This window comes from Fusarium proliferatum, assembly GCF_900067095.1.
Source record: "Fusarium proliferatum ET1 genome assembly, contig: FPRO_scaffold010, whole genome shotgun sequence".
NCBI lineage: Eukaryota > Fungi > Ascomycota > Sordariomycetes > Hypocreales > Nectriaceae > Fusarium > Fusarium proliferatum.
The window spans coordinates 1,767,636-1,794,153 of NW_022194799.1; the positions used below are offsets into that span (position 1 = coordinate 1,767,636).

The 26,518-nt window shown below is 48.2% G+C and overlaps 9 protein-coding genes and 2 non-coding genes across 11 annotated transcripts; 4 read left to right on the forward strand and 7 right to left on the reverse strand.

The window, feature by feature from the left end:
* Window positions 1-3: 3 nt before the first annotated feature.
* On the reverse strand, window positions 4-1,428 carry FPRO_12052 (uncharacterized protein; the record flags this gene model as incomplete). Its single annotated transcript, XM_031221593.1, has 1 exon — window positions 4-1,428. One exon carries the CDS (start codon window positions 1,426-1,428, stop codon window positions 4-6), a length of 1,425 nt encoding a protein of 474 aa, XP_031087136.1.
* A 689-nt stretch (window positions 1,429-2,117) lies between these two features.
* On the reverse strand, window positions 2,118-6,619 carry FPRO_12053 (putative UGT51-sterol glucosyltransferase (UDP-glucose:sterol glucosyltransferase); the record flags this gene model as incomplete). Its single annotated transcript, XM_031221594.1, has 5 exons — window positions 2,118-2,372; window positions 2,420-5,197; window positions 5,246-5,683; window positions 5,731-5,828; window positions 5,878-6,619. 5 exons carry the CDS (start codon window positions 6,617-6,619, stop codon window positions 2,118-2,120), a joined length of 4,311 nt encoding a protein of 1,436 aa, XP_031087137.1.
* A 1,169-nt stretch (window positions 6,620-7,788) lies between these two features.
* On the reverse strand, window positions 7,789-9,377 carry FPRO_12054 (uncharacterized protein; the record flags this gene model as incomplete). The annotated part of the gene is made up of 2 exons (XM_031221595.1): window positions 7,789-8,804; window positions 8,858-9,377. 2 exons carry the CDS (start codon window positions 9,375-9,377, stop codon window positions 7,789-7,791), a joined length of 1,536 nt encoding a protein of 511 aa, XP_031087138.1.
* Window positions 9,378-9,719: 342 nt separating this feature from the next.
* Window positions 9,720-11,000, forward strand: FPRO_12055 (uncharacterized protein; the record flags this gene model as incomplete). Its single annotated transcript, XM_031221596.1, has 1 exon — window positions 9,720-11,000. One exon carries the CDS (start codon window positions 9,720-9,722, stop codon window positions 10,998-11,000), a length of 1,281 nt encoding a protein of 426 aa, XP_031087139.1.
* Window positions 11,001-13,725: 2,725 nt separating this feature from the next.
* tRNA lies at window positions 13,726-13,823 on the forward strand. Its single transcript is given in 2 exon segments — window positions 13,726-13,762; window positions 13,780-13,823. It is a non-coding gene; the product is annotated as a tRNA-Ser (tRNA).
* A 287-nt stretch (window positions 13,824-14,110) lies between these two features.
* Window positions 14,111-15,179, forward strand: FPRO_12056 (uncharacterized protein; the record flags this gene model as incomplete). The annotated part of the gene is made up of 2 exons (XM_031221597.1): window positions 14,111-14,155; window positions 14,208-15,179. 2 exons carry the CDS (start codon window positions 14,111-14,113, stop codon window positions 15,177-15,179), a joined length of 1,017 nt encoding a protein of 338 aa, XP_031087140.1.
* Window positions 15,180-15,977: 798 nt separating this feature from the next.
* Window positions 15,978-18,971, forward strand: FPRO_12057 (uncharacterized protein; the record flags this gene model as incomplete). The annotated part of the gene is made up of 5 exons (XM_031221598.1): window positions 15,978-16,390; window positions 16,437-17,316; window positions 17,369-18,062; window positions 18,111-18,340; window positions 18,390-18,971. 5 exons carry the CDS (start codon window positions 15,978-15,980, stop codon window positions 18,969-18,971), a joined length of 2,799 nt encoding a protein of 932 aa, XP_031087141.1.
* Window positions 18,972-19,090: 119 nt separating this feature from the next.
* FPRO_12058 (uncharacterized protein) lies at window positions 19,091-20,317 on the reverse strand (the record flags this gene model as incomplete). The annotated part of the gene is made up of 1 exon (XM_031221599.1): window positions 19,091-20,317. The coding sequence occupies one exon, from the start codon at window positions 20,315-20,317 to the stop codon at window positions 19,091-19,093; it is 1,227 nt and encodes a 408-aa protein (XP_031087142.1).
* A 1,404-nt stretch (window positions 20,318-21,721) lies between these two features.
* FPRO_12059 (uncharacterized protein) lies at window positions 21,722-22,814 on the reverse strand (the record flags this gene model as incomplete). Its single annotated transcript, XM_031221600.1, has 2 exons — window positions 21,722-22,708; window positions 22,758-22,814. 2 exons carry the CDS (start codon window positions 22,812-22,814, stop codon window positions 21,722-21,724), a joined length of 1,044 nt encoding a protein of 347 aa, XP_031087143.1.
* Window positions 22,815-24,660: 1,846 nt separating this feature from the next.
* On the reverse strand, window positions 24,661-25,864 carry FPRO_12060 (uncharacterized protein; the record flags this gene model as incomplete). The annotated part of the gene is made up of 3 exons (XM_031221601.1): window positions 24,661-25,089; window positions 25,152-25,502; window positions 25,562-25,864. The coding sequence occupies 3 exons, from the start codon at window positions 25,862-25,864 to the stop codon at window positions 24,661-24,663; spliced, it is 1,083 nt and encodes a 360-aa protein (XP_031087144.1).
* Window positions 25,865-26,308: 444 nt separating this feature from the next.
* On the reverse strand, window positions 26,309-26,424 carry rrna36. The gene has a single exon (XR_004093498.1). It is a non-coding gene; the product is annotated as a ribosomal RNA (ribosomal RNA).
* Between the last annotated feature and the right edge of the window lie 94 nt (window positions 26,425-26,518).

Genomic DNA, 26,518 nt, shown 5'->3' on the forward strand with positions numbered 1-26,518 from the left:
TATTCAGATACTCCCCCAAGGGATACCATTCTCCAGTTGCATCTGTCTCAACGACAAATCGTCCACCACATGTTGCAATCCCAAGCACATGATAGCAGCGGCATGAGACGTGATCAAAGGCCATGTATCTTTTTCCTCGACCCTGAGAAAGTATCCGGGATGCAAGTTTTCCCAAGAACTGTACACTGCGGGATCCAGCCGTGTACCCCCCTTTGCCTGCCACAACACCGAGGCGTTGTATTTCTGTTTGCGATATGTGAAGGCGCATGCTCCATTGGCTCCGCCGTTCCATATTGTGAGCCTCTCCAACTTTGGCATATGCTTGGTCTTTTGCGCAGCAGTCTGTAACAGTTCGTGGATCTCGAGAGAGTCACCGCCACTGGTGAGAAGTCGGGACGTCAGTGTAAGGGAACGCAGGTCGGCCCAGAGCCAGTTTTCTTGACACTGGCTGAAGAAGTCGACGGCATCAACGATGAAAGAAAGGGAGAGATTCTCAAGCGAAAGGCTGGCTACAGCGAGCTCCCGAGCAAGCACTTTGCCTGGCAGAATTGGCCTCAGTTGGGGCTGGAAATGGCGTTGAATCCGCGATCTGCGGCGACGAGCTACCGCGTTAAAGTACTCGTTGCGATCTTGGAAAACCGTCATCGACTTGACATTTTTGAAGGAACTAGGCTGTAAGAACAGGCGCTGTATATAACCTTCCATGTAATAGGGTCCATAAATCTCTGAGACATCCCAAGTCTCAAGGGAAATCTCTTCCAGCCGGGGAAGTCGCTTGAGTATGCAGGAAAGAGTGTCTGGTTCAAGTTGACGTCGGCATTGTCGAGGAAGAAGAAACTTGGTTACGGCTTGGACAGAGGGACCACTTTGCAGTTTAAAGGCCAAAGATGAAAATAATCCCCATAGTGACGCGTGTGAAGGCATTGCAAACTCTTGGAGTTGAGAATTTGACAAACGAGACATATCTCCGTCTTGTTCCCCTGGACACCCAATGTGATGCCCTCTGAACCACTCCTTCGAGTGATACACAGGCTCATACACGTTGATCTCTAGCGTCAAGTCCTCTTGTGCCGGCCAGAATTGCAAGGCCTGGAATAGCCGTGTGATAGCAACGTTGATACACACAGTCTCGTGCACGTTCCGCGACCGATCGCAATCCCGCGTTTCAAGCTCAACGTTGAGCCATATGTGTTTGACGAGTCGTCTATGTCGATACCGCAGGCGACCAAGTGTCTGAAATACCGTTGGTGAGCTATGGCGAGCGTCCAAAGAGGAGGCTTGAATACGAAGGTCCCGAAAGGTCTTTTTCTCAATGGCATCGCGCCATTCTATCGAGACGGGAGCATAGGGCGCGATATGGTCGTGAGCAACCACGTACCCCAAGATCATGCTGCGAATCTCTTGAGGGAGTGAGCCCCAGCGAGTCATCTGTTTTATGTGTGCGCGATAGCTTTCCTTTAGAGGATGTGATTAATGAAGGTCAAGTAACCGAAGAGTTGAAACGGAAGAGCTTGGGAGAGTATATAATACACGCAGTGAAGAAAGCTTTGTGGATGTTAAAGGAAACTTTAGCAACAACCTACCAGAATAAAGGTTCTTCTGATCCTTATATTAAACTGTACTTGAAATCTGCCAACCAAAGGCTCGGGGGGTTCACAGAAGGTTTTCGAGATCGCTATTTGAACTCTTAACTCTCTCTGCATTAAAGGCCAAACAAGACCCGGGGTATACTTTAACTCAATAAAAACTGGTATGAGCGCCTGAGAAAATACTTGATCAATGGGGGGATAGACTCTAGCGAAAACTCCATGTGGGTGGTTGAGGGATGAGATCACAGTGTTGAGCCGTGTGGCGACAAGCTACACATAGATGCGTCACTCATCATCCAAGTCAGAGCATCAGACCTCGATTCTCGGTTCCCAAGACGAAGTAGTGTTGTCTTCATACGTAGTCTATGACTTCTAGATCATACGTCTATCGGCAAGCAATCCATCCAGACTCCAAATCATCCAAAAGCCCATAATTAAGCCATCACCCAAATGCAGAAGAACAAGTGCACAACTAGATGAAATCACCAAAGAAAACCCCACACACAACAGTTCGTAGCAGCATGTTCATCATGCCACAGCAGTCGAAGGCGCCTGGCTACCCAAAGATAGCGGCTTCTCAGTGTCTACCAAACCCTCACTCAGCTTCTTCGTCACAGCGTCGGGATCTGGCTCATCTCTTCCGACAAATGTCCAGCTCTCCTCTGTGTCGTCGTCCTCATTTGCGTCGTGTTGGGCAGTCTTACCGGCGTTGCGCTTGATGAGACTCTTGGCGTATTCGAGATCGCGGTAGATGCACTGGATGGCGCTATCGACACCCGATTCCTATGGATGTTAGTGATTTGTGGAATTGAGAGTCGAGGGAGACTTACACTGCGGATCTGTTCGCCAAGGACACGAGCCTTTACAATCATGCGCTCGTTTCGCGTCACTTCCCAAAGGGCTCGACCGAAGCTGTTGGTACCCCATTTCTTCACCCAGACTCCAACACCAAGATCCTCAACCCGTGTAGCAAAGAAGAACTGGTCGCCAAAGAATGGACGAATGATGGTGGGAATACCGGCACGAAGACTGGCGCCTGTTGTTCCAGAACCACCGTGATGCGCAGCAGCGTCGATCTGACTGAAGAGCCAATCGTGTGGGGCGGACTTAATTACATGGATCTCTGGAGGCATCTCTGGCTCTTCGGGGCGAGGCTTGGACGGGTCGTCTTTCGGTGAGATACGGTCTGACCAGCCCTTCGATAAAATGCACCGAACATCTGCCTTGAGAACAGCGTCGATAACCTCTTGTGTCATCTTGGCAGGGTCCTTGACGATGATGGAACCAAACCCGACGTAGACCAACTTCTTTCCGTCCGCCCTGGCTTTGGCGATAAAGTTCTGCAGCTCCTGAGGCGGCTCCCAGTCACCTCCCTCATTGAGGAACCAGTAGCCAGTTACTCTAATCCAATCGGAAAAGTCCAGAGGAGGTGCGACCACGCTAGGACTGAAGTTGTACAGGAAGGGCACCTTATTAGGCTGCATCTTCTCAAGGTTGGTGCTAGGCAGGCCAAGCGTCTTTCGTCTCCATCGATTCACCTGGTAAGCCGTAGCTTTCCAAAAGATGTTGTCAAACATGACATATGTCATATAGTTGTATGCACCTCCCATCTTGTGCTCAGGCATGATAAAAGCGTGAGGATATGCTCGTGTCCTAGTCCAAGGCATAGTGAACGCTCGGAAATAGGGAATACCAAGCTTCTCCGCGATGTGAATGCCAGCCATGGCAGAAGGAGACTCAATGAGAAGTTCAGAGCCCTCACATGCTGTGTAGGCAGAGTCGAGAAGTTCGTCAAGCCATCCTCGGAAGGTCGAGTTTGCCTCCCGAAGGAAAGCCCATGTGAATGTTCCATTCTCGATACAAAGACGCATCAGCTCACCAGGGTCGCCCTCAACTCGGGCAAACTCGATACCGTGTGACTCGATCCATCCTTGGAATTCCGCATGTGTGGCAATCCGAGGCTTGTGGCCTTCAGCAATAAGACCCTTGCACAAGGCAATGTATGGTTGTACATCACCTCGAGATCCGATGGTGAGACATGTGATCTTCATCGACTTTTGCGGCTTGAACGCAAGACCGGATGAATTGGGGTTATCAAACAATATTGTCGGAGCGTTCGAAACTCCAGAGGTCTCGCGTGGTAGCTCCAGTTCGTGGTTGACAAACTCATCCTGTCGCGCAGCCTTCAGCGCGTCGCGCTCCGCAATTGCAGCAGCAGCTTCTTCATCGTCTTGCTCCTCTTGATCAAGGAAACCGGACTTCTCAAGGAAACGGTTAGTCTCCATGAGTTGATGCAGCGTCACCGCGCAATCATCTCGGAGCCCTGGGCGCCTAAACTCAAAGAATAGCTCCTCGTGACCACGGATGACGACTGTAAGGCCGTAGTAACCGAACCGAAAACCCTTTTCCTTGTGAACATTCTCGATATCCTTCAAAGGCAGGATGAGCTTTGTTCTTGTGCCGGGATACAAACTCCGGAAGCAGAATGATCGATCACTGATATAGAACTTTCCATAAAGAGGCAAAACCTTGAAGATAGCCCCAAAGTACGTTGCAATAAGCTTCTCTGACTCGGGGAGGGTGAAATGCGCCCGGAATCGGTCCATGGCGGTCTGTGTCTTGTCTTCTGCGTCTGAGTCGATGTCATCGCCATCATCATCAGTCTTGAGCTCTTGGGGCTCATCGTAATGCCTATGTTCTCCTTTCCACATGCCATGTACCTTTTCCACATAACCCAGTGACTCGGTCGCAAACATAGAACCCATACGCTGGCTTGTACGACTGAGATACTCCGCAAAGGCATTAGCTCGTTGTAAGGGATATGCTCCAATCTTAGTGATACTGTTGAGTGTTGGGGTGACTGGACGCTGAGAATCACTAGCTTCACCACCCATTTCCTGCATGGCGCCTGTCGTTGCGGCATGGTGAATATGACGAGGGCGCTCTCGGTTCGAGCTAGAGTTCCGAGGTGTTTTCTTCCCAGACTGTTCGCGCTTTCTAGATGCCGAAGCAGAGCGTCGCATCGTCGGGCTGTGAAAGACCTCGCTTCCTTGAAGGATCTGGCTCGCGGATGGATCCTCAAACGAAGACGGTGATAGTGTGGAGATACTTGGGTTGTCGATCGATGAATGAACGAACGAATCTCCCGAGTCCTGAGCCTGTTGCTGTTTGGGAGTCGTGCTGCCGTGTTGATGACGACTCGTTGATCGTCTGGTGCCGCTAAAGCTCCTGCGAGGGCTGAAGTCTCCGATGGAACTTGGTACATCTATACTCTTGCGTCCAAATCTTCTGAAACCGTCAAAACTTGTTCGTGGAGCGTCTATACTTGCCCGAGGGCTCAGTTGGCTTGGTGAATGAGGCGACAATGGCGACATGGGAGCCAGTGTGGCCTTCACGGTATCGGGAAGCTTTCCTGTGTGCAGTCTGTCAATTCGGGGAAGATGACGGCTTGCTGCCATCGATGTCCGGCCGGACGGAGATTGAGAGCTCTCGTTCTCCTCACGGCTAGACACAGCTTTCTCCGCTGACCGGCTTTCTGCAGAAGCCTCAATGAGGATCTTGAGCACATTAATGGCGTCCTTCCCAAAGCTGAAGAAGGAGAAAAAGTACTGTGACTATTGTTAGTGGAGAGGTTTTCAAGACTTTTTGGCACTTACCTCGTCAATAGCATATGTCTCATCATTGTCAATGACTCTAACCTTGCAAGTATCGGCGAACGCAATCATCTGAGTATCTTCAATATCGATCACATTTTTGATTGGTAATGAGATCTTGACGCTGTCGCCATCGTTGTGACTTCGGAAGATGACTCTCTGCAGGCTCTTGACCCATTCTTTCGCACTTGGAGCGCTGTCGGCCCTGAACTTGTACGTTCGATGATGTGTCTCAACTGTGAAGTGTAGACCTTCCTTATCCTTGTCCACGATGTTTGCTGAGATGCCGTATCGCAGATCAATCTGTCCATGGGGGAAGTAAACGTCTGTTGCAGTCTTGTAATATGCCAAAACATCGCCCTTTAGTCGGAACCAAAACCTTGTGTAGCTTGGGTTGCGTTTGCCGCTCTTCGATAGGTACCCTGACTTGACGGCCTCATTCTTGCTTGGTGTTAGCAACTACCTGGCAGTCAGACTCTGTAACTTACTGCCTTCTTGGGGAGGTATGCGTAAAAGCAGATATGCTTGGAGGTGATGTACATGTATCCTTGAAGAAGGACACTCTGTAGCAGCCAGCAGGGGTATTCTATGACCAGTTAGCATACTCAAAGGATGGAGATCCAACTTTGACAAACCTTCAATGACCTGCTCGTATGTATCAAACTCGAAAATCTCCTTGAGCTTCTTTGCCAGAGCCGAGACCACCTCGCCATCACTAGATCGACTAATATCAGATGATAAACGGTCCAGATCGAAGCTGGGTCTGCTAGACAAGTCGGCCTTGGCCTCCAACATCCTACTCATGACACCCTGGGTATCTTGGCGTGTCAGCGTAAGAGCTGGCGCAGGCGAAAAAGTGCCGTTGTCTTCCACGTCGGATTCATCAGCAGTCTCAACCGGAGCAGATAGTCGAGATGGCTGGGATTTATGCCGGGAACGAAGTTTAGGCAACGCAGGTAGCGATCGCAACAATTTATGCTCCGAAAGCTTTTTCCTTCTATGCCCTTTGTCCTTTCCCTTGCCTCCTGGCTGTAGGATCGATGTTTGTGCGATATGGTCACGGCTATGTTGTGATGATGATCCTTCACCCTCTTCGTCACTACTCATTCCATCGAATCGATCATTAAAGTCGACACGAGAGCTAGCAGTCGCAATAAGACCGAATATGCTCTGGTTCATGTTCATGAACATCGGTGGCCCTTGTGTAGTGTCATCCTCTTCATCGTCTTCGGCATCGCTTTCTCGTAGAGGCTCGGGAAACACGGTCGCGGTGGAGTCTTGTCGCTTTCTTCGATGAAGTTCCTCGTGGACATGCTCCTTGATGTCACCCGCGCCAATGCTGGCTTGGGCCGGAGCATCATCAGCTTGAGAAGCCATGATGGCCGGTCAAGTCGAGCGGGGCGACGGTCAACGATCGCCTACAGTCCTGGCTCTATTGCGATCGGAAGGATGGGATGGTTCACGAAAATGGCGCCTCAAGATTTCTTGTGCGAAGTCTAACTAGACCGACCGTCAAATTCTAGGCACGGTCCGAGGATGATGCGAGTGGTCATGCAGTCGTGAATCTGGACCCGGTTTGCGCCGCAAACAGTCGACGCTCACTATACTATCGTGGGGAAACAATACGACTCGAAGCTGATGCCATCCGCTGCGCGTATCGGGGTTCGTGTGAAGATTCGCTTGTGTGAGTGTTACGCTACGGTACGAAGGTTATTGTTTGGGCTGAACAAAACCAAACATAAAGAGGAGTTGGAGGAAACAAACATTCGGATCGCAAGGAAACGAATGAAGCATGGATCCAGATAAGGATCACGGCATTCCTGATCAAGAAGGAACCTGACCCTGGGGCTGACGCTGCCTAGGCTTTTAGGTCAATCTGCCTGAATCTCCAGTGGGGTTTTAGGGGACGGCTAGTGGACCTGACCTTTTAAGCGGTGGAAATACCTTGGGGAAACAATGGAACCCTTGTGTGCTATCCACTCTTGTGAGTCCAAGGCTTCTTATGATTGGCTGACACTGTTATCGATAAGAAATGACGCCAATCGGGCGGCTCATCCTTCAACACCGTGAATCGATCACATGCAAGCATTGGTCAAGTGGGAAAACAAGCCCAGATGATGTGAATAATGCCCTTGCCATGCTGACCATAAAGGCCCTCGCTCAGAGAAGAGCGATCAGCTGTTTGTGAATCCACGTCATAATGAACGTGCATGCGATAAGTTTCTGTGCCTGAGTCAGAGGAACGCCATGGCTTGTCATTCACTTTGGAGCGAATTTTTGAGGGGTCTAGGAGTAGATTTCACACAAACGTTCAACGTGATCGACTCAGCCTCTATGTACATCAGAGCAATTGTTTAAAACAGGGGACCCATAGTCCTCGGCTCTCGTACTCGGACATTCGTATTTTACACTACTCCAACAAACGCGTATTCTGTTCCGTCATTGCCGACAACCTGATCCAGTATTCACGAGATATAGCAAACCAAAACTCCCGCTTAAATGCTGATGATTCCATGTACCCCTTTTCGAAACCGGTAATCCGAGGCTCACTGCCAAAAACAAAGCTTTCCACTGGATGTTGCACCAGCGACCCAATCGCGAGACGGGTGGAAGTGTGCGACGGCTGGTACTGCAGTGATACCCTCCCCATCAAGCTGAGCCAGTTGGCTGCCGTCTGAGGCAAAAACATCCACAAAACGATTCATGTTACCAATGACAAACTTCTGAATTCCATCATGAGGCCGCTTCTGCCATTGAGGCTTCAGAATAGTCACCCAACGACCAGTCTGATTGTTGTGGCGTACTTGATGGGTAGGTTCAATGTTAACGTCCTGGCCCGGCTTCCAAGACGAAGCGTCAGGGAAGTTGTAGATCTTGATAGTATCGTCATAAGAGCTAGTAGCAATATGGCCGCCAGGGCTCCAAGATGCGTGCGATACAGACAGCCTCGAGCCATGTTCTCCAAGGAGGGCAGGGTGTCTCAGATCCCCCTTACCAGTGATCTTGCGAAGATCCCAAATCTTAAGTGTGCGGTCTAATGATGCAGTCGCGAGCAAGTGAGGTTGGAGCGGATGCAAAGAGAATCCACCAATCTTCTGGTCCGAAAGTGTCCAAATTTCGGCGTCATCGGAGGTTCGAGTGTCGTACTGACCGACGCCGCCTTCTAGTGTAGAGAAGTACAGCATATGAGGGTTCGACTCTGCCATGTCAAGAGCTGATATGGGCAGATCCTCATTGTGGTCCGATGGCGCCCATGCCTGGTATGACTCTCCTTTGTTCAAGTCCAGTCGCCGAATTGACGAGTCGTATGAAGACGTGTAAACAGAGTTGCTATCCTGCTGAGAGAAAACGAATGAAGTAATCGTGCGACTGTGTATCTTGAACGCAGAAATGACAGGATCAGGCACAGACGCATCTTCGTCTTCATCGCTTATTTCAGGAGCAGACTGCGAAGCGTCAAATACGCCCATGTTACCTTCTTTGTCGCCAGCAAAGATAAGGGGCTTCGATTCGGTGGGATGAAGGCCGAGAGCATAGACTCGTTGGGGTGTGATCTTGATGTCTGTGGTTCAGCGGTTAGTGACATGCTTCTCGCTTGTGCGAGACAGTACTTGCCATTGGGGGCCCAGTGCTCGTATAACTTCAAACCACCCATACGCTTTCGCAGCTCCTTCAAATCCTTGTCGGTAGTTTCCTTAATATCTTCCTCCGTGAACGTTCGGACTCCGGGCTGCGCACCACGGACAAGGCCCTTGAACCCGTCCACACCAGCGAGATACTTCTTACCCTCGACAGCAATATCGCCGAGTTTTAGGTCTCCATTCACTCTCAACCTTTTAGCCTTCGCCTCCGCTGCGACATGTTCGGCTTCAACCGCTAGTTTTCGCTTCAGGGTATCATTGTCTGCATCGAGACCAGCGAGTCGTGAGGACTGCCGAGTCGGCATTGCAGGTTCCCGTTTTGCAGGAGTCCGGGTCTTCGATCGGGTTGGCGTTGACTTCTTCTGGGGTGTCGGCATGACCTTCTTAGCGACTACGGCGACATCGGCTAGAATCTTCTGGTTTGACGCCATGTTCTCTTGTCGCCTGCGCTCGAAGGCGCTCATGGGCGAGTCGACGCCTTTCTTAGGAGGCATGGTGACGGTGAATGAGGCGCACGAATGGCAAGTTTGAATAAAGAATTGTCAAGCAAAGGCTAAAATTTGGGCGCTGAGAGAGCCTCCCCAGAGCAAAAACTTCGAACGGTTTTGCTGGTATGCGCAAAGAGCAAAGGTGACAGGATCGTGAATGGTGACGTGAAGGGCGCAAACCAAAGCGCGACTCATTAATTGAATTTGGCGCGAAGTCACGCGCTGGTGCCTACGCGTTCTGTATCCGGGATTCAACCGACCACTACTGACCCAGTATCAATTTTCAGCCTCCAAAAATCTCATGTGAAAATTAAAGGTTTTATCAAATCCTTGAACATATCACAAAAAATGTCTCGAAATCTTTTGCCGTTTTTGTATCAAACAAGGACACTACAACTCGCTTGTAGACGCCCTGCCAGCATTATTTTCGCTCAAAGAGCTGGATTGGCAACTTCAACAAGACGACTTAGAAAAGCCGATAATTCTGAAATTCCTTTCGACTTTGACGACGAGGACACAACAAGTGCAAACGAAACCGAGATTGAACGACAAGGAACGTTGACGCCGACGGAAACAGAGATTTTTAAAGGAATTTTCGATGACATTGCTCAAGGCCGCCTAGCCAAAAACAAAAAGCCTTCTCAGCTTGGCCAAACTCAACCTACAAGTTCAGCATCAAACCAAGAACGACCAGACGGGGCGCGTGGAGGAAACACACTGGTAGAAAAGGCCCACAACTCGAATTTCAGCGATGAATTCCTCAAGCGTTACCCATCATCTCTTCGAAGAGCTGCCGAGAACGCTTTGGGCAAATTCGAACTTGCACCAAAGCGCCCTAACCTTTACAGCTTGGCTGAACTTGACCAGGCGGAGAAGAAGCAGATGCGTGAGTGGGCAAAGTATGAGCAGATCAGGGAGAAAGAGAAGACGAGAGTGCAGAATCTTATGGAGGCTTCCAAGACAGACATTGAGCTTTGGAATGTCATGGAGGAAGAGGTATTCTCCTTACCTGGAAAGCTAGGCATTGTCGAGAAAGACACAACAGTCAAGAGAGGTCGGAAATCTAAAGAGCAAATCGCGAAGGAGGAAGCTGAAAAGGTGAAGGCCGAAAAAGCAGAGAAGACAGAAGGGGAGAAGGCTGTTATGGATATACATGGGCATCTATACCCTCAATATCTCGTCTATGGGCTCCAGCTCTTCGATACCGCATTTGCGAGATCATCTATCCTCGCATTCAATATCCTCCCCCGAGTCAAGGAACTCGGGCTTTCCTCCTACGTTCTTGGCGTCTCAACCACCTTTTTCATCAAACTTGCCGAAATCCACTGGAAGCGCTACGGCGATGCTACATCCGCCTTTGACGCCCTTGACGAAATGAAGCCAGTTGGTTTGTTCCCGAATGAAGAGCTCGGTGATCTCGAGGGGTTGGTTGAGCAGATCTCAGATCACTTGCACAGCTGCACCTGGGGTGCTCAGGGACCTTTTGTTATGGCTATGATGCAGGCCCCGCCGTACGATGCCAGTCTTATGAGCCGTTTGGGACGTATGAAGGGCTTGATTGCGAAGAAGCACTTTTACAATGAGAGAGATGGTCGTCTCGAGGATGGCACGGATCGAGTTAGGCTTTGAGCATGGAGTCCGAGTGATGGGTAAATGATTGTAAGATTATGATGTTGAATATGTATAAAACTGTATTGTTATGACTGAACAGCTACCATTCATCAATAGTGAAAAGTATTGTAATTGTCCTTTTTAACAACTGTTTAATTTCTCGCCTGGTCAGTCGCTTGAGGGTTTTGGGTCGCTTTTTGAACTTGGTGAGCACCTTGATTCCCCCCTCCCACCACGGTGGTGATCAATGAAGATCCTCAACCAAAGTATGGCAGCGATAATAGTGAAAGAAACAGCTGGCATTAGAAGAGGATTCTCGAACCAGGGTAAGGGAGAAGGAGTCTGCTGAAATGTTAGCACTAAATCAGAGACGCGGCAGATAAAACCTACAGGCATGATTCAGGCGTTTACTGAAGATATAGAGGAATGCTGGGGAAGAGTCTGGATCTGATAAAGAAGATGATGATAAGAAGAGAAGAAAAGAGATTTAGGCTTACAGGATATCTTATACCCAGCATTTTATGTTAAAATAAATTTACTATAACTAATTTTTTACTACCTCATGACTTGATACTTCTTAACCAACCACGACGTTAACAATCTTTCTTGATGGCCCTGATTAGCTAAAGTGATACTTTTAGATAACTCTTTTTCGTGTAGACTTTTGAAATATTTCACTATGCTTTCATCCAATGAACCTACATAATAACTCAACTTGCAGCTGCTAATAAGGTTACTGATTGAGTCATCATAAAAGCATATGATTCGTTTTTTAATTGGGGGACTTATTTTTTATTGAGGCTATATGCACATTGCCTTTAGAAACCCGAAGTTGATTGGCATTCTTTAGTGTGTTTGTTGGCTTGATCGACTTGTGGCTGAGAGCTTATTCTGGCAGACAGAACCTAGTTGGCTTGATATGTCTCGTTGAGATGTCATAAGCTTTAACTATCAATCAATCAACTGGTGATCGACTGAAATTCTTGAGATACAAATAGAAGGTTTCTTGCCCCTGATCCTTTATTGCCGAAGCTGTGATAAGGTTGAGGTCAAAGAGCCTTCAGCCTCAGCGCACAAAGGTAATGAACACCAATAGACATCTTTGCCCTTACTTTTGCCTAAGATCTTGCTTTTAGCTACAAAGCTAGATGTCCCGATGACTGACCCGAAAGGTGTATAAATAAGTGCCTGCCTGCTGCATTGCTGAAACAATTCACTGACCTCTCCATCTTCTCAATTTCGAACCACAAAGCCAAGCACTACCACCAATTCACGATCTACGATCAACAATCTACATTGCGGATCAATTTCTCGGTGTTCTCTATTACTTCATTCTCACGTAAAGCCATGGAACAACCGCCTACTCAGGAAATTCTCTCAAACACACCTACCACTACCACCAAAGAAACACCGCCCCCTTTCAGCCAAGCCTGGATTTTGGGACTGTGTGGAGTATCCTTTTATATTTCTCAGCCTATATCATGCAGGACCTGTAAGGTTTGGTGGGATATTCGAATACGTGCCTATACGTCCTGCTCCTGAAAGCTACAGCTATGCCGCCATTGTGTGGTATTACCTGTCACATAGGCAATGCTTTAATCAGTTCTTGGGTATACTGGGCCTTCTGGCCTGTGCGATGGGAGAGATGTGGATGAACAAGACAAATAGGTTCGGGCCGTCTCGGATGGTATTCAATATGCTGGAAAGCTGGAACTGGCGGGAATTACTGCCACCCGTCCTCTCAACCTCATATCTGACAAGCGGCCTCTTGACAGCCTGGCACGCTGTTCATTTGAAAGAGAACTAAGGGTTGGTCTAATCACGGCAGCCGATTGAAGCCTAAAACAGAGTGGACGCCTAGAACGAAGCCTTTAGCCTCGAGACTCGGCATCGGAAGGTTATGCATCGACTTCGATGATAGCGATGGGATCTAGGAATGCACACCATCCAAAGTACAGATGGTATTTGTCAACGAGAAAGAGATGGCCAGTATCACAAGCATTCAATGCGTGTGACAGGGTTCGAGCTAAACAAAGCTCCTCTTTGCTTGGAAGCGAGATTATTTTAAGTCAGGCATCCTGCTGGAGATATATTTAGAAGATCAGACGAAGTTACATGGTTGTTTTGTCATATTCTCTCTTCACAACAAGTTGGGAACTGTGAGTTAGCGATTATCCCCCCAGTGTAACCAATACGTGAAGTAATCTACATAGGTAAGTAGTTAAAAATGTGCTATTGGGAAGCCCCTATAGTGCATGCTACTTCTAAGCTTGCATTGAGATAACGACCTTTTCTAATTTCCCGTTTCTAGATCTGTCATAGACTCATAGTCATATTACATGTTTCCAACCAGTCCTATACAACACTAGCCATTTGGCTCCAATAAGCGCCGCGCCACTCAAAATAGTAAGGTACAAGTTTTTCGGTAGCTGTCTTCAAGATATATTCTTCAATTCGCGCACAGAACACCATCATCATTTGGTTCCGGCTTCTTAGGTTGTGCTCGGAGGGGATCTGAAGAGGAGGTGTGGGTATTGACCTAACCAGCAATGATTTGTGAGAAGGTTGATTTGATCGGACAGCAAAAAAGAAACCTCGGATCTGCGATGTTCTAAACATATAGTCTCTCGACCGCTCGCGGTAGGGATCCAGGATCACGATGCATAGGTAGGTTGGTCAACAGGTGTTTCTAGGTGGGGGAACCAAGTAACTATATGGCCTGTAATATGATCCGTCACAGCATGACAACGTGGCCGAGTGGTTAAGGCGATGCCCTGCTATCTCCTCGAGACATCATAGGCATTGTGTTCGCACGCGTAGGTTCGAATCCTGCCGTTGTCGATGTGTTTTTTTGCTTTTTCTTTGACTTATCTATATCTTCTAGTCTTGGCTCGCTTCTCGGGATAGATGAATTCTTCTATGCTGGTGTTTGGTGATCGAAGTTTTGGTGAACCGATTGCGGGATTCGAGCGCTGAGAGACGAACAAATCAGGGACTTAGAAATGTGGATCACTGTTTAAAGTGTTCAGGCTTAAATGCTGACAACTTCGACGCGTCTGAAGACCTCCTTTTTGTTTGCGATAATTATCCAGGTCAAGTTGCATTCATTTGCCAATTCTATTTAGACAATGGGCTCTTTTTTGTCTCGAGATGAATTCCCTGTTGAAGGCAGAGTATGTCGCTGCATTCCCTCTACAGCTGCCCCCGCCCACTAACGTTTTGCAGACAATCCTAATTACAGGCGGTTCCAGAGGTCTCGGCTTAGCAGCAGCGCGCCAACTCTCTTCCAAAGGCGCGAACGTCGCTATAGTCGCCCGTGACACAACCGTCTTGAAGGAAGCTCTCTCTGAAGTCGAAGCCTCTACCCAATCTTCTTCCCAGCGCTTCTTTTCACTCGCGGCCGACGTCACCAAAGCTTCAGAATGCTCTCGTGTAATTGCAGCAGTCACCGCCTGGAACGATGACAGCCCGCCGGACATCGTCTGGTGTTGCAGTGGAAGTGCGCATCCGACGTTGTTCGTTGATACACCGGTTGAGCAGCTTCAGACTATGATGGACAGTAATTATTTCTCGAGTGCGTACATGGCCCATGCTACGCTCAATGCGTGGCTGAAGCCTGCTATCGATGGTCCTACGAAGAAGACCATAGAAACCAAGGCACTGGCGTCACGTCACATCATCTTCACGGGCTCTTTTGTTTCGTTATACAGTTTTGCAGGTTTCACACCTTACTCACCCTCCAAAGCGGCCATCCGATCACTATCAGACTCTCTTTCACAGGAGATGAACTTGTATGCGGGAGCTCATCCCAATGAGCCTCGCGTGCGCATCCACACTGTCTTCCCGGCTACAATGCCAACCAAGTCACTGGACGATGAGAACAAGGTCAAGACGGATGTTACGAAAGCGCTTGAGGAGGGTGACCAGATCCTCACACCGGATGAATGTGCTCGTCGTGCAATTGCGGGATTGGAGAGGGGAGAGGAGCTTATTGCAACGAGTACTATTATCAGACTCGTCATGACTACTGTCATGGGGGGTGCTATACGGGGTGGATTTTGGACTGGCTTCGCAAATACATTGCTGAGTTGGGTTGTGATGATCGTCATGGTGTTTATCCGGTGGGATATGGATGCCAAGGTTAGGAACTGGGGGAAGAAGCATGGGTCGAGTGGTATGGCATCCAAGGATAAGTAAGGAAGCACGCAAGGCTCAAGAAGATACGAAAACGAAAGGATGCCTCATACTGGCCTCTCATTTCCCCTCATTGATGAGTCTTCTCACCGCTCTCCCTTACTGTGTTGGTTGCCAAAGTGAAAACATGATACATGTGGCGCGTTGCACGAACTAAGCCCTGTCTCACCCAATGACCTGAAAGGTCCCGGAAAGTCGCACGTTGAGCAGTCATTTCCGGACGAAGATGGATAATCGTTAATATAAAACACTAAACTTAAAGCATTTGTAATAACGACGATCTGCAAACCCCCCTCAACACCCAACACATAGTCGATAGCCAGGTTGCCATATGACAGATCACAATATTTCCCATCCCTCCAGCCGGGACAGGCTATCTTACAGTTTTCTCTTTTCCCAAAGGAAATTGTTTCAATCTGGAACTGCAGAACCCAATTGAGTGAGGCGTAGCCATGATTGCTAGGCCTCAGGGGGGCAAGAAAACACCTTGATATAGATTATTAAAATAAACTTAGTAAAGAGTCCCCTAAGTTCAGACTAGATTCATCTAAGCATTCTTATCGCTTAGGGTCAAGATCCTAAGTTTCCTTTCCTCCCCTAGGCAAGTTAGGCTAACTGCAGGCAGTCTTACATGCATGAGGTGATGCAAGACAGGGGTGCACAGCCTCTAGAGGCAGCCGTAAGGCAATCCACAACCAAGTTTAGTCCTCAAAAGCCTTCGAAATAAGATTACAGCCTCATTTCAGTTTCCTTTGTTTCTTTCCTCTCAATTGTGCGATAGCTGAACGGTAATCACTAGCTATGGACCCCCTGTCAATTATAGCCAGTATCGCTGGCATAGCGTCAGCCGGCGCTCAACTCTCAAACACTCTTTTCAAGCTTTACAAGACAGTAAAGAACGCACCCAAGGAGATCCAATTGGTTGCGATTGAGATGTCTGGCTTGACCTCCACTCTTGAGCACTTACACGACATCATCAGAACGGGGCAATCTTATGCAAAGCCACAGTTCTGCGATGCTGTTCGACATGTTGTCAAGAACATCCAGGTGACGCAGGAAGAAATCGACAAGATGGTGGCTGATGAGAGCATGTTGCGGAGGGTCAAATGGCTCAAGGCTTCGAGACTGCTTTCCGACATTGATAAGCATAAGGTCACATTGACTTTGCAGATTGCCATTCTTTCAGCGGCTGTTCTCGTCAAGTCCACCAGCGGGTAAGTACTCATCCGGCAATTAGGACAATGATCCTGACCTTTCCAGCCGTCTATCAACACAAAAGAAAGTGGAAAACCGATTCAAGGCCCAAGCAGAAAGCCTTGTCCTGGCTGGTCAAGCCTCGTTTCAGAATGATGAATCGGAACCAATCCCAGACCCTCCTCAAGAAAGAGCACCAAGTCCCCCAGTTCGCACAAGCAAAAGACTACCAAGTCCCGTGCGTGAGTCTGAGATCCCCGGACACGTAAGAACAGAGGAGCTCTACGGTCAAAGCAAGAATGAAGACAACGCATTTCTTTCTGCGACTGAGAAAGAAGAGGTCCATTCAGCACTTGCGCTAAGTGTAAAGGACCCTGTACTGCCAGAAAGACGCTACACCGTTCCTGCGATTGATGATAAAGATGAGGAAGGCATCTCATCTGAAGACGAAGACAGAGTGTCCCGACGTCGCGGAAGGTCGGGGTTTGATCCACTGTCCGGTCGTAGCATTGCGCAATTTGGGCCTGATTTCCACCGACGCGGCGATGCAGCTACATTTCTATACAACCTTGTATTTCTCAACGAGATTCCGGTAAAAGGGAAACGAGATCAGAGCTCACATCTGAGAGACATTGGAAGCGAAGAAAAGACAGAAGTGCGGTACCGACATCTACATTCGGATGATTTGTATGACGATGAATACTATGACTCTGAAAACAATGAGGGTCCTCGGGAGAAAGTGAGATTCAAGAACCCCAATCCACAAGAACCGGGAAGGATCGTTAATCGCCTGCTTTTGGCTTGGACATCGCTGAGCGAAAGCGAGGTTGAGAAGGGGAAACCGGATAATGAGGCCTATAGGAGCAAGGCATTTGGAGAAAGTGACAGCTCCGACAGTGAAGAATCGCTCTACGGATCTGAGGACCCAGATACAACCTGGAGAAGGGTAAGCGGCCCTTAAGTACTGATAGTGTATAGATATGCTAAGGCTTGGATAGGAAGCAAGATCAGCTCGCAATAGGCTCCTAAGAGAAGAGATCAAGTACAACAATAAGCCGGAGTTTGATCCTCGTGGACGTAGGATACTCAGACCAACACAAACTTCGGGTCGTCCCTTTGGATATACAAATGCACCACCACGAAATAATGGCTCTTCACCAGTATCAGCAGAACCAACTATGCCATACCCGAATGGTGGCTATGGCCAGCCATACGCTCAGGCTCGAAATCCTTATGCACCGTCTTACGGATTTTCAGACCAGACAAGCTGGATGCCTGGTGCATCAAACTCCTATCATAGATACCCTTTCCCGCCACCACCACCACCACCTGGAGAGACATATTCGCCCCCATCAACCCAGTCACAGAACCCAGCCACAGAGACAAAACCAGTGAGATCAAAGTTCCAGAAACCTGGTTTTGTTGTTCTGCCACAAACAGACTCTGCAGACTATGAGGCTGGGCCAATGATCCCCAAGCTTGACCTCACGTCTGTTAACTTAGGTATCATGAGGCAAGGAGATGAGCCAATCTGGGACTGCGATGCTTTCATGTCTGAAAAGGGTTACCCAGGAAAAGCGATTATGGGTGCACTTATTGGTGATAAATCTGCTAGAAATCCTCACGGATTAGATCTAGCGCATACGTTGATGAAAGGAAGAAGTTTGAAGCTTGTTTATATACGAGGCAATGGTGCGTTTCAACGCAGACTCTTAACAGGTGAAATTGCTGACGAATTAGACCTCGGTGAAACCTGGTTCATCAATGAACAGCCCGTTTTCTTGCAGTTCCTTCATTCTGGGTACTTACCTCAGCTCTACCCAGCGAAGGAGACCGATGAGAGAGCCATGAAGGAAGAGTACGTGGCTATCGGAGAAGAATGGGCCAGCTTCGAAGCTTTACAACAACTTGGATTGGTGGTCAAGGGAAGAGACGAAGGACGTGTTTTGTTGGACCCTAGCTCGACATGGGTAAGTTATTTCTTTATTAACTCTGGGTTTCATTGCTAACTTCAGGAAGTCAATGATTAAAGAGCTGGCTACTACGACTCTTCAACTGAGAAGCATGCGACAGAGACGTATCTTCACCTCGACTTTCTATAAACCGCTATCTCTGTTCCAACAAAAACATAGAGTTGAAGTACCCCCACTTGTGGCAACAACAAATTCTAAAACTCAAGCACCTGCTGTTCCAGACAGACGTGCCACAGTCGAGGATGAAAGCGAAGTTGACATTATAGAACTGCCGATAAACAAAGAGCCCAAAAAGACACCAGAAGCAAACACAGACGCCCAAAGCAGTGCAGCACCAAGCACGCTTCAACCACAGATTTCCATCACCCCACCATCAACACCGCAGCAGACCTCACCTGACTATTTGGACACAAGCGAGGTAGCGTCGCACGTTTCTTCAGGGTCGCGCTTGTCTAGGTTTGTGAAGCGTTACAAAACAGGAGGGAAAAAGAACCTGTCTTTGCCTCTGCATCGGCAGAGCTCGAAGACTAGTGGAAACGGAAGTGAGAGCACTGAGTGGCAGAATGATGATAAAAGGCCCCTAACGCCAACGGACTCGGGTGTTGGAAGCTCCATTGTCTCGGGGTGATAGGGATTTTACTTGGGGCTTAGACTCATGCTTTATCATCATATATCATTCATGGTCTACATCTATGTATCCAAATTTCTATTCGTAGGTAGCATGGCGAGATACATGTGACTCGGCATCTACTCCTTTTTGTAGAATGGGTAATCCGTATATCCAACGGCATTGTCCTCAAAGGGCCCATAAAATGTCTTTCGATCATACGCCTTCAATGGCCATCCATTCCTCAATCTCTCCACCAAGTCAGGGTTGCTGATAAAATACCTTCCATACAACAGGCCATCATACTTCCCACTCTCGACGACACCCCATGAGTTGACATCATTGAATCCACCGGCGGAAAAGAACGGCGTATGTCCAAAGATGGAACGGAACAGCGACAGATCAACGGTAGGTAAACCCCAAGAGCCTAAGAACTTCTGCTTCTCCTCCTCCGAGAAGATCTGCTCATATCTTGGCTCAACGAAACTAACATATGAAAGCTTGGGTAAGCGGGATTTCAGTTCACGACAGAGGTGGCTCCAGGTTTCAACGCGCTTCTCGCCACGGGCCTGGTTAAACAGGCCAAAAGGGGTGAGACGAATAGCCAGGTTCTCTTGGCCAATCGCATTGGCTAGTTCCTCCATCAGTTCAATTGCAAAGTTACATCTTTTCTCTTCGGAACCGCCATAGTGGTCCGTTCGTTTGTTGATGTTTGACGAGAGAAATTGCTCCACAAGGTATCCGTTTCCACCGTGGACTTCGACACCATCGAAACCAGCTTCAATGGCATTCTTTGCGGCATTGACGTAGTCATTGATAGTACTCTTGATCTTATCCGCGGTCATCTCGATGGGCGGATAGTCTGCAATCTTAACGGGCATGGTACTGTGAGGTGGGGGATATGCGAAGGTCTCGTGAGAGTCATCCCATGGTGTTGCCGAGGGGGCCAGAGTAGGAGTCCCCGTCAATTGGGGAATGTTGGCGCGACCGGAGTGCCAAAGCTGGGCATACATATAGCCTCCTTTGGAATGAACAGCAGAAACAACCTTCTTCCAGCCTTCTACCTGTTCCAGCAGGAAAATGCCTGGAACACCTGGCATTCCATTGCCCTCAAGGGAAGGGGGGAGGCCCTCAGAAATAATGAGGCCACCATTGGTTGCTCGTTGAGAATAGTATTCGACCATCAGGTCATTGGGAACCCAGAGTCGGTTGGGCTTCTCGGGTGTAGACTCAGGGTTCACCGGAGTTCCCCGATTTCTAGTCAGAGGTGCATGGATAATGCGGTGCTTGAGATGGACTTTGCCATTTCCAATGTCAAGAGGAGTGAAGAGCTTGGAAGAAGCTCCGGCATCGATGATATCGCCCATGGTGCAGTATATCGCGAAGTTCGGAAGGTGTGTCTTATGTCTTCAGGGGTTTGCGAGGTTTTAGATACTTAAACCATTGTACATAGACAAACCGCCGATATCAGAGTCTGATATGTCATCCTATACAGGGTTCCAAGAAACCGGAACGGTCTACAGAGACCAATACCAGCCTTGGTCTGGTGTCTTGGCTCCATAGATGACACCTACGCCACCTCGGCATTCTCCATAGACAAGGACCATATTCTTTAGTCTCTGGGAATCTTGGCAAATACTGTGGACTGATACCGATTACAGGCGCAAGATTGAGTTGATGTGACGTTTTTGACGACCCGACGAATCGACAGGCTTGCAGCTTGAGAAACCCGGTCCTTGGTACCGACGTCAATGTTTGGACGATGTAACGGCGGTCCACTCTAATGGAGATAAGAATGGGGATGAGTATTTGCGATCGTTAGATGATAAGCTGTGATAAGGTCATAGTTGGGTCTAGAAAAGACACTAGATCTGGGAAATGGAGCGTTATCATGGCAATCTCCATGGGCTTACAAATTCAGATCAATCGAAGCGAGTTCCTAGTATGCCCCGGTACGAACGAGCTTCCCCCCCAAAGAACAGACGGCGGTTGGTAATTTCAGGCGTCAATCGGATACGTTTTACGGCCTTCATAATATCTAGGTATTTAATGGAAGCAGGCAATTGTTTACGCCAGGCAAGTGCAAGAACATTTGAGGAATTCGTTGAGGCTGGGCTATGAGAGGAGCTCTTTTTACTGCCGGTCTGAAGGGCCTTCAAGCCACAGCATCAATCGATAAGCGCAACCTTTCATGCTATACTGGCCACTTGGATTGCTTGGCAGGCCTTCGTATATGCTCAAAGAGAGGGCTTTGGTCAAATCGAAGTCGATGACCTTCACATGACCCGTTTCGAGATCCTTCAAAGCCGAATATCTGATCTCTTTGACCACCGCGATAAAATGGTACCCTTCCTGAAAGCGGTCAGGGATGCTAACGCGAGTAGTGATGTATAAGCCCTTTTGGCGGCCGAAATCTCATTTGGGCAAGATATCGCTGGTATCAACAATATGATCAGTCGACAGCTGAGTGCAATGGCGAATGCTGGTTTGTCACCTAAAACAAACGAAGTTCACACGCTTTAGCAGCTCTCATGGAAATCGACCCTTCATAAAATTGGTTTGACAAGTAACCCGGCAAGTTAGGGTGATAGATGTGGATTTACTCTCCTCGGTACTCTGTAGTTTACAATCTGTCAAATAGAAGCTGTTTAAATTGCGTTTATTATCATTCAAGAATACTTCTCGTCGCATTTGAACCCATTCAGACTTTACAGAAGCTTGCTTTATTCAGAAGCATTTCCAAAGAATTTCTCTAATACCGTATCTCGACTTCACCATCCTAGAGCTGCCTTGATTGAGGCCTCGAGGAGCGCACCGCCTTTGGCCTGCGTAGCAGCATTTGGGTGATAGTCACATCCTGAATCAGAACCCTGAGTAGGCCAATCAACCAGATGGGTCTTGACACCAGCCAGCTGCTGCATAGCATCCTTGAGCACCTTGACATGTGTGGACTTCTGCGCATCAGCCGCGGTAGGGTAGTAATCGCTGAGGAGCGGAGAAGACACAAAGAAGAACTGAGCCTTCGGGTAGTGTGGTTGTATACTCTTGACCAACTTAACCAGAGCTTTAGTCAGGTCTGCAGGGTTGACTGGCTGGCGCACGTTGAGGTAGCTAAAGTCATTTGTGCCAAGGTTGATCACAACAGCGTCGGGAACCCACGAACTGGGAAACGTGAAGCTGTTGTCGGCATCGTTGGCTCCGTATCGCGTGTAGAGAACTGGCATCGTTGGTGAAGTATCAGGAGGGTTCTGGGCATAGTTGCGGATAAGACCCTTGCCACTCCACGCAACGACACTATAATCCGCCTTCAAAGCCCTCGCTGCAACAGCACCATATGTCTTGCCGTTGTCCTGCAGAACAGCTGAGTCGACACAAGGATTAACGCCATCAAGGCCGTAGCCAACGGTGATGGAGTCTCCAATGATCTCAATCTTGCGCTTTGGTGCTACGTTCTCGACCAGTTGGCCATCCGTGTTAACACCTGTAACCCGGAAGACACCGAAAGATGCTTCGGACCGCTTGCGAAGTTCAACGGTATGGGTACCCTTTGTGAGCTTTGGAGTCGAGATCGACGTTCCCTCTATATTTTTAATGAGGATCGGACTGCCACCGTCGATAATCAGATCTGCGCTTGATGTGCCGGTTATACCGTCGATCTTGATACTAGCGGTAGTTCCCTTGAAGGTGAAGGCAACTCCGGTGCTCGGCCAAGTGAGCTGCTTGGTCGCCGGGTTAACTCTTCCTACAAATCGATAGCTCTAACCTCAAAGATTAGTAGGGTCTACTGCTGATGGTCGTGAGACTTACAGGTAGTGAGGCTGCCGACACAGCGGTCATAAAGAGGGTCAACACAGCCACCTTCATCTTGACCGTGCCTTGTATCCAAACAGACCGTGAAGCAATCAATGATTGGCAAGACTTTCGATGAGATGAAAGGACATTTCATCACCTTATATACTTTCACCCATCTCCTGATCATTCCTAGAGACTTCGGCAGAGACTATCCGAATTTGCCTAAATAGGTAAAGTACGGCTGTTTACAAGGTTTCTGTTTCATAAATCATCCACCACTTACAATGTGCTCCGTCCTATTTAATTGAGACGATCCAGCTATTTCTGTATTTCTCCGGCCCTTCGTATAGCTTCCGGGCCGAAACGAGAACCTTGCGCCCCGGTCCTTCGGAGGAGCCAAGGGTGTATCTCAGCCTCATGCAATGATGAGCATCGGACGACAATCAGCCGTGCGTCCTAGCAATACTACCTACGACTAGGCTCATATGTAGCCGATTTCTCAAAGCATCACTAGCTGAGCACAGTCCGATTCTTTTAGATCCGAAGATCAGCTGGAATGACAGGATGTAGGTCAACTGACGGGGAGGGATTGAATTCGGGAGGAGGGTGAGAGACAGGACAAATATGTCTCCGGAAAAACCATTTACGAGCCAGATGCTAGGCAAAAGCTATTAAGATGCATCAGAGTTTCTTGCGTAAATCGCCAGAGAAAAAAGCGCAATTCGTGTCATCAACCTTGGTGGCCTTTCCCTCGACGTTTCCAAGCTCTTCGCCCTTGTCACCCGTAAGCCAGTTTAAGGTATGAAGAGTCAATACGAAGCCCTCTTTTGAACTACCTAGTATAAGTAAAGGTCTGGAAGTTTCACCGTATGTAAGTATCCAGCAGGAACCCCAGAACGGAGTATTAGGTCCATCGACCTGTTCAAGACCAGTGATTGAATGTTGGATGTCCCCGACGGTTTTCCACAATGGGTACCCATCCGGTATAAGACCGTTCTTATAGCATACCAGCTGGCTAACAAGTATCGAGTTTTTGTTATAAAGTCTACTGTATGTGACTATTCTCTGAGTTAGTACCTCAGCGGAGGGAGGTTGAATCATGGTGAACTATTACTTCAAATGGCTGATACTGAAGTCAGCAGCAGACCGACAATTATGGACTTTGAAGTGAATGTCTTGGAATTAAAGCAAATTGGCAAAAGCTCTGTGGTGACTGCGAAACAAAAAGCAAGGTTTGGTATCAAGGAAGTGAGACCTTAATGTCCAGACCCTCTTGGAGTATCAGCGCTCACCAGGGTCATGCGTTCACAGAGGCACATTACTCCTATGCTCCGCTCAGTTCCCAATGGCAAACACGGGTAGGAAACTCGTGGATGTATGGCTGGTTCGGTCTGGATGGTGATTCCTACGGCGACTCCTCTTTTCGCTGGAGGCATGACAAGCAGCTAAGCCACTATACAAGGAGCTGCAAATGATGTTGGACCGGGGCATGAGTCAAATACCAGAAATAAGAAACAGAAGGATTTGGAACAACTAGTTCTATATGGTTGTGGAAAGAACTGTGTTCTCTGGTGCGTGTGGATGTAGCTGGTAGAAGCTACGCGAGTGTTATCAGCCAGATACGTTGGGCAGTTGGGATTTGTGACTGAGACCACAAATCAGCACAGAGAACTTGGTTATGATGATATTCGCTTGCTTATCATATTGAGTGTAGCTTGTGATGAACTTAATTACCCTTTGACTAGTTTGCCTCTAAAAACATTACCATAACGAAGTGAACGAATTCCTTTTACTGCCGAGATTAGACCTAGTCACACATTTATCATGATGCTCTAAATGTCGTATATCATCTCGAGACCATAACCCGTAGGCCACGTTTGCCTCTTGACATTAAATGAATGCCGCTTCAAGCTTCAATTTATATCTCAGATGGTCGCCAAAGAGGCGAAGACGGCGTGATGTTTTTAATTCTTTCTGTGGCCGCAGCGTATTCATCATCATTGACGTACGGCTCGCCTTGAGGGTTAGAAAATCCCCCCAGGAGAAGAAGTCGCCGATCGTCAAGTTCTGGCCAGTCCATCCCGTCCTCAACACAGCCTGGCTGTGGCGGGTTTGGTGGAAGCCTCCTCTCATACTTATCACGGAAGATGTGATAGTATGCAAATGCGTGATATGGATGCCATCGTGGTCTATTAACGCTTGCTCCATGGATAGGAAATGGACAAGTTAAGTTTTCTTCGAATGGGGTAGTGAGGAACTTGACCAAGGCATCGAATTGCTCTCGGGTCGGTGGATAAAGAGTTCTGGGGCCTCTGATCAAGTCACCATGGATCCACATGGCATTGCACTGTCTCAGGCGAAGCGCTCGTCAGCTCTTGGCTTCTATTATGAGGAGCCAAAATACTATACCTCCTGTTCAGTCTCGCCACGATCGAATACAATGACGCCACCGAGGATCTTGGACTCAGCCCAATAGCCAGCAACATCGGCAGGACCTTTTGGATATTGTTCAGGATATCGGTATGCTCGATGACAAAAGGCGATGGCAGGAGGGTCATAGTATCGACGTGACTCAACTCCACGTTCCTTTTCTTCTAGTACACTTTGTCTCCAATCTTCATATAATTTGTGCTTGTGAGCGCCATCATCGAGGTTAAAGAGAAAAGCGCCAATCTGATGACAAGCGACGGCAACGATTTCGATCAGTCGAAGGTTGAACGTTTCTGACACAGGCACTGTATCTGCGAATGCTTTTATAGTCTGAACAAGCGTGAGCTTACATACTGAAGGTTATTCAAGGTTCCCTGGTCAAAACGCACCTTCAAGTCTAACTGTAGTTGCGATAGGTCAAACTGTTTCATGAACTCGCGGGCTTTGTCTATATATCCGGGACAGATCTCGGCATGCTGAAGGCTATGAACAGGATGATCTCGGACATAGTCAGAACTGTCTCTCAGAGACTTTTCAATGGGAAGTCCATCAAGGATTTGGGCATATACGAGCTCGGCTACCTCCGTGCCCAGAACATTCCTCACAGCTCTTTCGAGCATATTCCGATGTTCATGGCCCAGTACGTCCAGAATAGCCGAACCTTGTGAAGCTGGACTTGAAGGGGATGACATGGCAAAGTTAAGTGCTTGAGACGTTCTGCATTACTGGCTAGCATGGGGTGGTAATGTGCTCACCAAGTCACATGGAAGTGCGGGGCTTCATGTTCGAGATCACCTTGCCGTTTCCAGAGGCAAGGAAGATTACATTTCAAAGACGCTGACTCTCATACGACGTAAACAGACCCAGGATGACCATAATCAGAGTATCTCAGTAACCAGCAGGCTTTGACGCAATAACGGAGGGCATTTCTAATACTTGCCTTGATTAAGTATGTCGAAGAATCTTGGCAACATAAAGGTCAAAAGTCATTACAGTAAATATATTTAAGACAAAGGGTTAATATCCGAGGCCCAGTTCTTACTGTTGTTGCTTGTTTCTTGTAGTGGTGGTTTGAATCAAGAGAGCCGGCTAAAGTGGATATCGTGGGGACAGCAAAAATTAGTTTCAACACCAAAAACATACAACACTGGGGATTCGCTGGTCGTCACCGACCCAACTACTAATCCAGCGCTTCGCAGCTTGACTATGGGAGAGCAGACGGGATCCCGTATTTTCTACGAGCTATGGTCGTATGTGGCAGATGCTAGCCACATTCAGCTTATGGCACTTAGCATTTCTGACTTGTGAGAATATCCAAGCCTTGGAGGAAGAATCATCAGAAGCCT